The 11,041-nt window shown below is 59.0% G+C and overlaps 1 protein-coding gene and 1 pseudogene across 1 annotated transcript; one reads left to right on the forward strand and one right to left on the reverse strand.

Annotated features, from left to right (window-relative positions):
- The first annotated feature begins 5,010 nt into the window (after nt 1-5,010).
- On the forward strand, nt 5,011-6,498 carry LOC121291298 (collagen alpha-1(I) chain-like). Its single transcript, XM_041212370.1, has 2 exons — nt 5,011-5,698; nt 5,852-6,498. The coding sequence occupies exons 1-2, from the start codon at nt 5,011-5,013 to the stop codon at nt 6,496-6,498; spliced, it is 1,335 nt and encodes a 444-aa protein (XP_041068304.1).
- Nucleotides 6,499-10,620: 4,122 nt separating this feature from the next.
- LOC121292058 lies at nt 10,621-10,775 on the reverse strand (annotated as a pseudogene).
- Between the last annotated feature and the right edge of the window lie 266 nt (nt 10,776-11,041).

The raw sequence follows: 11,041 nt of genomic DNA on the forward strand, positions 1-11,041 counted from the left end.
GGCCCTTTCAAAAAGACCCAGGACCGTCCAGGGGGACGCAGTCCTGGCCCAGCCCATCCAGGAGGAAATAGGACTGTCCAAGAAAACGCTGGTCCGGCCCATCTGGGAAGACGCAGGCCTGGCGCGGCCCGTCCGGGAGGATGCAGGCTGGGCCCAGGCTGGCTCATCCGGGAGGACGCAGGCCTGGCCGGTCAAGTCCGGGAGGAAGCAGGCCCAACCCGGCAGGTTCGGGAGGATGCAGGACCGTCCAGGAGGACATAGGCCCGGCCCGGCCCATCCGGGAGGACGCAGACCCGCCCCGGCCCGTTTGAAAAGACCCAGGACGGTCCGGGAGGACGCAGTCCTGGCCCGGCCTATCCAGGAGGAAGCAGGACTGTCAACAAAAAGGCAGGTCCGGCCTGTCTGGGAAGACGCAGGCCGGGCCCACCCCGTCCGGGAGGGCGCAGGCCCATCCGGGAGGACGCAGGCCCGGCCCGGCCTGTCTCGGAGGATGCAGACCCTGTCCGGCCTGTACGAGAGGACCCAGGATCATCCGGGAGGATGCAGGCCCGGTCCGGCCTGTACGAGAGGACCCAGGATCATCCGGGAGGTTGCAGGCCTGGCCCGGCCCGTTCGGCAGAATGCAGTCCCGACCCAGCCTGGCCCGTCCGGGAGAACGCATGCCCGGTCCGTCGGGGAGGACGCAGGCCCAGCAAGTCCGGGAAGACGCATTAGGGGCTCGGCCTGTCCAGGCGGACACAGGCCTGGCCTGGCCTGTCCAGGAGGAAGCACGACCATCTGGGAGGCCGCAGGCCTGGCCCGGCCCGTCCGGGAGGAAGCAGGACTGTCAATGAAAAGGCAGGTCCGGCCTGTCTGGGAAGACGCAGGCCGGACCCACCCCGTCCGGGAGGGCGCAGGCCCGGCCCGGCCTGGCTCATCCAGGAGGACGCAGGCCCAGCCCGGCAGGTTCGGGAGGATGCAGGACCGTCCAGGAGGACACAGGCCCGGCCTGGCCCCTCTGGGAGGATGCAGGTCTGTCTGGGAGCACGCAGGCCCAGCCCAGCCAATCTGGGAGGACGCAGGCCCAGCCCTTCCATGAGGAGGCAGACCTGGCCAGGTCTGTCTGGGAGGACGCAGATCAATCTGGGAGGACGCAGACCCGGCCCGGCCCGTTCGAAAGGACCCAGGACCGTCCGGGAGGATGCAGGCCTGGCCCAGCCCATCCAGGAGGAAATAGGACTGTGCAAGAAAACACTGGTCCGGCCCGTCTGGGAGGACGCAGACCTGGCCCAGCACATTTGGGACGATACAGGCCTGGCCCGGCCCGTCCAGGAGGAAGCACGACCATCCGGGAGGACAAAGGCCCGGCCTGGCCCGTCCGGGAGGATGCAGGCCCAGCCGGGCAAATCCAAGAGGACGCATGATGGGCCCTCCCAGTCCGGGAGGATGCAGAACTGGCCCGGCAGGGTCGGGAGGGCGCAGGACCGTCTGGGAGGACGCAGGCCCGGCCCGTCCGGGAGGACGCAAGCCCGGCCCGGCCCGTCCGGGAGGACGCAGGCCCGGCCCGTCCGGGAGGACGCAGGCCCGGCCCGGCCTGTTTGAAAGGGCCCTGTATCATCCAGGAGGACGCAGGCCTGGCCCAGTCCGTCTGGGAGGACGCAGGTCCGTTCGGGAGGACGCAGCCCGACCCGTCCGGGAGGACGCAGGCCCGGTTGGGCAAGTCCGTGAAGACGCATTATGGGTCAGTCCAACAGGGAGGACGCAGGCCCGACCTGGCCCATCCGGGAGGACACAGGCCCGGCCCTTCCGGGAGGACGCAGGCCCGGCCCGTCCGGGAGGACGCAGGCCCGGCCCGTCCGGGAGGACGCAGGCCCGGCCCGGCCTGTTTGAAAGGGCCCTGTATCATCCAGGAGGACGCAGGCCTGGCCCAGTCCGTCTGGGAGGACGCAGGTCCGTTCGGGAGGACGCAGCCCGACCCGTCCGGGAGGACGCAGGCCCGGTTGGGCAAGTCCGTGAAGACGCATTATGGGTCAGTCCAACAGGGAGGACGCAGGCCCGACCTGGCCCATCCGGGAGGACACAGGCCCGGCCCTTCCGGGAGGATGCAGGCCTGGCCTGGTCTGTCTGGGAGGACGCAGGTCCATTCGGGAGGATGCAGGTCTGGCTAGGCCCGCTGGGGAGGACGCAGTCCCGGCCCAGCCTGGCCCGTCCGGGAGGATGTAGGCCCGGCCGGTCAAGTCCAGGAGGACGCAGGCCCAGCCCGGCAGGTTCGGGAGGATGCAGGACCATCCAGGAGGACACAGGCCCGGCCTGGCCCGTCTGGGAGGGCGCAGACCTGGCCCAGCCAATTCGGTAGGACGCAGGCCTGGCCCAGCCTGGCCCGTCCAGGAGGACGCAGGCCCAGCCCTTCCGGGTGGACTCAGGCTAGGCCCGGAACGTCCGGGAGGGTGCAGGCTCGGCCCGGTCTGTTTGAAAGGACCCTGTGTATCATCCAGGAGGACGCAGGCCTGGACCGGTCTGTTTGGGAGGACACAGGTCCATCCGGGAGGACGCAGGCCCGGCCGGGCAAGTCCGGGAGGATGCAGGACGGGCCCAGCCCATCCGGGAGGACACAGCCCGGCCCGTCTGGTAGGACGCAGGCCCGGCCCTTCCAGGATGACACAGGCCTGATCCAGTCTGTCTGGGAGGACGCAGGTCCATCTGGGAGGAAGCAGGCCTGGCCCGTTCGGGAGGACGCAGTCCCGGCCCGGCCTGGCCCATCCAGGAGGATGTAGGCCCGGCCGGGCAATTCCGGGAGGATGAATGACGGGCCCGGCCCATCCGGGAGGATGCAGACCCGGCCCGGCCTGTTCGAGAGGACCCCGGACCGTCCGGGAGGAAGCAGTCCTGGCCCAGCCCATCCAGGAGGAAATGGGACTGTCCAAGAAAAAGCCGGTCCGGCCCATCTTGGAAGACGCAGGCCTTACCCTCCCCGTCTGTGAGGGCGCAGGCCCACCTGGTAGCACGCAGGCCCGGCCCAGCCCTGCCCATCCGGGAGGATGCAGTCCCGGCCCGGCCTGGCTCATCCAGGAGGACGCAGGCCTGGCCGGTCAAGTCCGGGAGGACGCAGGCCCAACCCGGCAGGTTCGGGAGGATGCAGGACCGTCCAGGAGGGCATAGGCCCGGCCTGGCCCGTCTGGGAGGACGCAGGTCTGTCCGGGAGGACACAGGCCCGGCCCGGCCTGTCCAATCTGGGAGGACGCAGACCTGGCCCAGCACATTCGGGACGACACAGGCCTGGCCCAGCCCATCCAGGAGGAAGCACGACCATCCGGGAGGACAAAGGCCCGGCCTGGCCCGTCCGGGAGGATGCAGGCCCAGCCGGGCAAATCCGAGAGGACGCATGATGGGTCCTGCCAGTCCGGGAGGATGCAGACCTGGCCCGTTCCTTCTGCGAGGATGCCATTCCGTCCGTGAGGACTCAGGCCCAGCCAGGCCCGTCCGGGAGGACTTAGGACAGGCCCGGAACGTCCAGGAGGACACAGGCCCAGCCCGGCAGGTTCGGGAGGGCGCAGGACCGTCCGAGAGGACGCACGCCCGGCCCGTCCGGGAGGACGCAGGCCCGGCCAATCCGATAAGACGCAGGCCCGGCCCAGCCTGTCCGGGAGGATGCAGGCCCAGGCCGGCCTGTTTGAAAGGACCCTGTATCGTCCGGGAGGTCGCAGGCCCAGCCAGGCCCATTTGGGAGGACACAGTTCCGTCTGGGAGGACGCAGTCCCGCCCAGTCCGGCAGGATGCAGGCTCGGCTCGGCCTGTCCGGGAGGACGCAGGCCCAGCCAGGCCCGTCCGGGAGGACGCAGGCCTGGCCCTTCCGGGAGGACTTAGGACAGGTCCGGAACATCCAGGAGGACACAGACCCAGCCCGGCAAGTTCGGGAGGGCGCAGGACCGTCTGAGAGGACGCAGGCCCAGCCTGGCCCTTCTGGGAGGACGCAGATCCAGCCCGGCAGGTTTGGGAGGGCGCAGGACCGTCTGAGAGGACGCAGGCCTGTCCCGGCCCGTCTGGGCAGACGCAGGCCCATCCAGGGGGATGCAGGCCCGGCCCGGTCTGTGCGGGAGTACTCAGGCCCAGCCCTTCTGGGTGGACTTAGGCCAGGCCCGGAAAGTCTGGGAGGACACAGATCCAGCCCGGCAGGTTTGGGAGGGCGCAGGACCGTCCGATACGACGCAGGCCCGGCCCAGCCCATCTGGGAGGTGCAGGTCCGTCCAGAATAACGCAGGCACAGCCCGGCCCATCCGGGGGGATGCAGGCCCTGCCTGGCCTATCCAGGAGGACGCAAGCTCGTCCAGGAGGATGTAGGCCCTGCCGGTCAAGTCCAGGCGGACTCAGGCCAGGCCCGGAACGTCCGGGAGGTGCAGACCTGGCTGGGCAAGTCCGGGTGGGCGCATGATGGGCCCGGCCTGTCCGTGAGGACGCAGGCCCGGCCCTTCCGGGAGGATGCAGGCCCATCCGGTGGAACGCAGGCCAGTCCCAGCCCATTCAAAAAGACCCAGGACCGTCCAGGGGGACGCAGTCCTGTCCCGGCCCATCCAGGAGGAAGCAGGACTGTCCAAGAAAACGCAGGTCCGGCCCATCTGGGAAGACGCAGGCCCGGCCCAGCCCGTCCAAGAGGACGCAGGCCCAGCCCGGCAGGTTCGGGAGTACGCAGGTCTGTCCGGGAGGACACAGACTCGGCCCGGCAGGTTTGTGCGGACGCAGGCCCATCCAGGAGGATGCAGGCACGGCCCATGCAGGAGAACACAGACCTGGCGCGGCCTGGCCTCGCCCATCCGGGAGGACGCAGGTCCGGCCCGTCGAGGAGGACTCAGGCTCGGCCCGTCCAGGAGGACGCAGGCCCGGCCAGGCCCATTTGGGAGGACACAGGTCCGTCTGGGAGGACGCATGCCCGCCCAGTCCGGCAGGATGCAGGCTCAGCTTGGCGTGTCCAGGAGGATGCAGGCCTGGCCCAGCTTGGCTCGTCCTGGATGACGCAGGTCAAGTCCGGGAGGACACATGACGGGCCTGGCCCTTCCGGGAGGACTTAGGACAGGCCCGGAACATCCAGGAGGACACAGACCCAGCCCGGCAGGTTTGGGAGGGCGCAGGACCGTCCGAGAGGACGCAGGCCCGGCCCGGCCCGTCTGGGAGGATGCAGGCCCGGCCAGGCAAGTCCAGGAGGACACGATGGGCCCACCGGTCCGGGAGGACGCAGGCCCGACCCTACCGGGAGGACACAGGCCAGGCTCGGCCTTGCTTATCCGGGAGGATGCAAGCCCGGCCAGTCAAGTCCGGCAGGATTCAAGACGGGCCTGGCCCATCTGGGAGGACACAGACCGGCCCTTCCTGGAGGACGCGAGTCCGTCCAGGAGGACGCAGGCCCGTCTGGAGGGACACATGCCCGGCCCGTCTGGGAGGACTCAGGCCATGCCTGGAACGTCCGGGAAGACGCAGACCCGGCCCTGCCCATCTGGGAGGATGCAGGTCCATCCAGAAGGTCGCACGCCCGGCCCAGCCCGTCTGGGAGAACGCAGGCCCGTCTGGGAGGACGCAGGCCCGGCCCTTCCGGCAGGACGCAGGCCCGGCCCGGTCCGTCTGGGCGGACCCAGGTCCATCAGAGAGGAAGCAGTCCTGGCCCAGCCCGTTTGGGAGGGCGCAGTCCCAGCCCGACCTGGCCCGTCCGGGAGGATGCAGGCCCAGCTGGGCAAGTCTGGGAGGATGCATGACGGGCCCAGCCCATCCTTGAGGACGTAGCCTGGCCTGTCCGGGAGGACACAGGCCCAGCACGTCTGGGAGGACGCAGCCTGGCCTGTCCGGTAGAACGCTGACCCGGCCTGGCCCATTCAAAAACACCCAGGACCGTCTGGGAGGACACAGTCCTGGCCCGGCCCATCCGGGAGGAAGGAGGACTGTCCAGGAAAACACAGGTCCGGCCCGTCTGGGAAGGCGCAGGCCCGGCCCACCCCATCCGGGAGGGCGGAGGCCCATCTGGTAGGACGCAGGCCGGCCCATCCGGGAGGACGCAGGCCCGGCGTGGTCTGGATCGCCCAGGAGGACGCAGGCCCGGCCGCTCAAGTCCGGGAGGATGCAGGCCCGGCCTGGGAGGTTCGGGAGGATGCAGGACCGTCCCGGAGGACACAGGCCCGGCCCTTCTGGGAGGACTCAGGCCAGGCCCAGAACGTCCAGGAAGACGCAGACTCGGCCCTGCCTATCTGGGAGGGTGCAGGTCCGTCCCAGCCCGGCTGGGAGAACGCAGGCCCGTCTGGGAGGACTCAGGCCAGGCCCAGCCCGTCCAGGAGGACACAGTCCCGGCCCAGCCTGGCCTCGCCCGTCCGGGAGGATGCAGGCCCGGTCTGTCCAGGCGGATGCAGACCCAGCCCGGCCTGTTCAGGAGGCCTGGCCCAGCTCGCAGCCCCTGGACTGGCGCGGCTCAGAGCACGGATGCCCCGCCCGGCTTGCAGTATGGACACCCGGCCTGGTATCGCTCCCAGCACAGAGGCCTGACCCGGCACAGCTTGCAGCATGGAGGTCCGCTGTGCTGGGCTCGCAGCACGCCCATTCCAACCCGGTTTGCAGCATGGAGATCCAGTCCAAACCAGCTCGGAGGCCCGGTGTGACTAGGCCCACAGCCCGGAGGCCCTGCCTGACCTGACTCGCAGCCCAGAGACCCGGCCTGGCCTGACTCACAGCCCAGAGGCCCGGCCCGGCCCGACTTGCAACAAGGTAGCCTGGGCGGCCAGCTCTGGTCCTGCGAGCTGCGAGCCTTTAGTGTGAAGAGCAGAAGATCCCAAGCAGAATCTTAGTTTAATCTCCTCCTATTGAAGAGAGTGTGATTGTCCATGTCCTGAAGTTTTCCCTCTTGAAGCAGTCTTACATTGAATGGGTTTCATAACCCTTACAGGCAAATTATAGTAAGGATCACGGCACAGATAGCAGCAGCCGTCAGAATCTGCTTTCCCGCTCCACCAATGTGTTTGTCTTCCAGGAAAAAGACAAGCGAACACAAACGTCCACAACGTCCTGCAAGAGAGTGAAGACACAGTTGAAGATTGAAGACTCGGGGGGCAGTGACTTGGGGGGAGCCGGGGGGAGGCGTAGGAGTTGGACAGAACCGGTACTCAGTACAGGAGGTTTACAGAGCTTGGAAAATGTAATGTAAATAATTTAATAAAAGAATGTAAGATTTGAGATTATACTTGTGGAGAGATGTAGAGTAATGGGTTAATAGTTATGTTAATGAGACCATGATGATGATAATGATGTAACTGTGACATCAATAATCAGATGACCAAGAGAGCTCGATGCAGAATAGTCTTTATCCTGAATACCAGGTGCTTACCCTGAGGTCTTTGTAAATGGTTCTTAATAAACTGTTTGAAGTTAAACTACACCGACTATCTCAAGTCTGTCATAGGGAAGCAAAGCCTCATCAAGGTACGGTAAGACCAGAAAGATGGGAAAAGTAAAATTTCGCTAAAGCTCGGCAATAACATCAAAACAACTCCCTCCCCTCCTTTGCTGAAGGTGCTGACTCCTCAGTTAGAAACTGTTCCATAGTGAGTGCCAGTCTGCTATCCCCCTGTGTGGGGGATCAGATGCAAGTCCGTTCCTTTTCCTCACTTGACTGTCACACTCTCTCTGTTTCCACCAGGGACACTGGATAGTGACCTGGAGCAGAAATGTGGCTACTTTCTTTCCTCTGCTCAGTCCCCATCTTCCCAGGCACCATGAGGACAATGGAAAAGGCAGTCGGGTAAAATGGGCTGTCAATGCACAGTGAGCTCGATTTGTGCTGGCAAAGACCAGTTTTACCCCAGGCTATGTGTTTGATATAAAAAACACTCAGGAGAAATATTAATTCAATGGAGATTTTGAAATTTCTCCCCTTGCTTTCCAAAATTATTTGAAGGAAACACATTGGGCAGGAAGGGCTAGAAGCTAAGGAAACTATTGCTTCAGTGTAGCTGATTGAAGGGTTCTGGTTGATCCTGGGAAATTAGATACACTGCACTCGCTCAGACTGCACATCCCAAATTCAGCTGCCAGCCACAGTGCTGTGCAAAACTATCAAATCCAAGCCCAGGTTTTTTGGAAAGATGGATGCCTTCAGATAACATCTATAATGAAGGCACGAAAAGAGATTTTTCCAGGTATGGCAGCCAAATTGCTGTGGTGCTGATTGTCATGAAGCTATTGATGGATATAATATTATTGGAAAATATTTTTCTTTTAAAATAGAAGTTTAGTCTGTGCGTGTGTATAAATTGGATTAAAGCCAGCTAGTCTGGGTGCTTTAATGTGTATTAGTTCTGAGATATAAAAGAGGTAGAGTGCATTTGCATTTTTTGAATAAAGCATTCAAGAAATGGGGTGAAATCTGGTACCTAGCTAGCAGAGACCAAGCAATATGTTTATATTACGCATAACATTGGTACTATGAAGGTTTTCTATTGTTAGAAGAGGTGGAGCTTACAGAGTCTGGTGACACAATGGGAATTTACATTCAACGAGATGTGCTGGATATGACTGATAGCAGTTTCGTATGTGCGGGCAGAGGCAATATAAGATCAAAGTAGCTGTAAGCCTACAACTGTCTCCACAGGAACCAAAGTGTGAGGAACCTCGTTTTGAATTTGTAAGGTGAAAATGCTTTGCCTCCTGCCTGATTAAGCCTATGGGTGCTGTTGCCTTAATGGAGATTAGTTTGGGAATTTGTCAAAAGTTATGACAGTAGTGATTTGCAGCAATGTATATATGTTTAATGTATTGTAACTTAATAAAATGTTTCATTTAGTTTAATTCAAAACCTCTTGAGAACTGGTGGTCTGACTCCTGAATTTAGAGTTGCATCTCAAAAATGCCAGTTAAAAATAGAGGTTAGGACAGCATATCCTTCTGTTCCTTTCTCCCTCATGTGCTTATCTAGTTTCCCCTTAAAGGCGTCTATGCTATTCACCTCAACCACTCCATGTTGTGAAACTGAATTTAATAAATTTTGGAATTTTTGAACACAATCAAAATAAAAACATGAAAATTTTCAGGTTGTCCTAAAAAACCCAAATATTGTCTTTCAGGGAAGGGAACCTGCTACAACAGCCTGGTCCAGTCTACATGTGACTCCAATCCCACACAACGTTGTTGACACTGAACTGCCCTCTGAAGTGGCTGGGCAAACAATGAAAAACAATCACTGAAAAGTCTAATAATAAGAGGGAAATCAGATAGATCTGGACAATCCTGGCATTGTGTCAGAATAAGATTAAGGTGATCTCAGCCCAGTGAAATCTATAAAGTCTCTCTTACCAAGGTCTAAGGATAAGTACTCAAGTGAGGAGAGCTGCCCCACAGGCTGGTCAAGTAGCTGTGATACTCACTGAATCGTATCAATCTGGAAACATCCCAGACCCCTCCATCACCATCCCAGGGTATGTCCCATCCCACTGGCAGGTGGGGAAGTCTCAATATTGTCTCCATGGAGTCCCATGGCTTCAGGTCAAACAAGTTCAAAGAAAACTACCACTCTCCTCCCAACTGATGAATGAGTACTTCACCATGTTAATCATCACTAGGGAAGTAGACTAAGGACAGGTCCCAAAACTGGGTATCTATGAAGTGCAGTGAGCCATCAGCAGCAGCAGGATTGTATTCCACCACAATCTCACAGCCCGGCACAGCCCTCATTTCATGGTTATCATCAAACCAGTAGATAGACATGCCATGAACGTATTGCAGAGGGCTAAATGTAGACTGAACACCAAGAGCAGCAGGTAATAAATAGAGTTTCTACTTTATTCATAACATATCTGAAAGAACATTACAAAACATTTCTAAATGGCCATCACAAAAAGTGCAATCATATTCAACTTTTCCACAAAGATCATGAGGTGCTTCAATACAATCAATGAATATTGCAGACATTTCAATATGGTCATTACAGACAGTCAGACAGTGCAATGGTATTCAAGTTATCTACATAGCTCATGTTGCACTCTGAGGTGCTTCAATACAATCTCCTTTGCCCTCGGGGCCTCTAAAACATTACGTGCCGACCACCGCCTGATGGACTTGTGGTCAAAGGTGTTTCTGTGCACAAATTTTTCCACGAGGGACAGGTGGTCCGGCACGGTCCAACTACTTGGAGCGTTCCGCGGCAGCGTGACCAGACCCATCCTTCGCAACACCGGGGACAAGTACAACATCAGATCCCACATACTGCAGCAGCAACACATCATCCCTTCTGCCGTATCTAACTTAGTTTATTTAATTTATGGATGAATTACTCCAGTATCCCCGTCTTTACACTTTATTGTAATTAATTATTTTACACAGGTATCGATCTTATACCTATTTTTAAGAAAGAGAAAATAAATACTAGAGACCTAAACACAAACTATAGACCTTAATTTTACTTTCAAGATTAGAAATACTCACCAATCCAACTCACCAATCAGCTGCTTTCCCTGCTCTTTGTTTACAATGAAGTCTCTGCAGTTCTTTGGATGAAGTATGAAGATTGAATTGAGTGAGTTGGTGGGTTAATTAGCTTGAGCATGACAGCTTAGAAGAAAAACCCTTGCTGAAGTCTGAATAATTCAAACTGTAAGCTCTGTTCTATAATTTGTAAATCAGGGTAAAGCACGTACACAATCCCCCACTAGCACAAATTTTGCAGTCAAGTATCCCACATTTGGGGACATTGCAGGAGTCAGCACACAATGGGATAGCCTCACCCTGGGAACCCGAACTTCATGATCATTGTTTCTCCCCTGCCAGGTAAGTATGTTTACTAAATCCATATGCTGCCAGCCCATATCAAGCACTGCCTCTCACAGTCACGCACACTCAGTTTCAAATCATAATGTCGCTCTTTTCGGAACCTATTGCCACTTAGACAAGGCAATTCTTTCCACTGATTTCATGCTTGTCCATTCCTCTAGAGAAAAGGCTGCCCTTATTTGCAGATTACCCTTGAAAGGAAATGAATGTTGTTTGCAATACGAATACTGTCCATCTGGTACAAAAACAAAAAATGCTGGAAAAACTCAGC

The sequence above is a fragment of the Carcharodon carcharias genome, chromosome 19 (genome assembly GCF_017639515.1).
Source record: "Carcharodon carcharias isolate sCarCar2 chromosome 19, sCarCar2.pri, whole genome shotgun sequence".
Taxonomy (NCBI): domain Eukaryota; kingdom Metazoa; phylum Chordata; class Chondrichthyes; order Lamniformes; family Lamnidae; genus Carcharodon; species Carcharodon carcharias.

Coding starts and splice junctions, on each gene's coding strand:
- LOC121291298 (XM_041212370.1), top strand. CDS start 5,011: ATGACGGGCCTGGCCCTTCCGGGAGGACTTAGGACAGGCCCGGAACAT. Junction 5,699..5,851: donor GAGGATGCAGGCCCAGCTGG/GCAAGTCTGGGA, acceptor AAAAACACCCAG/GACCGTCTGGGAGGACACAG.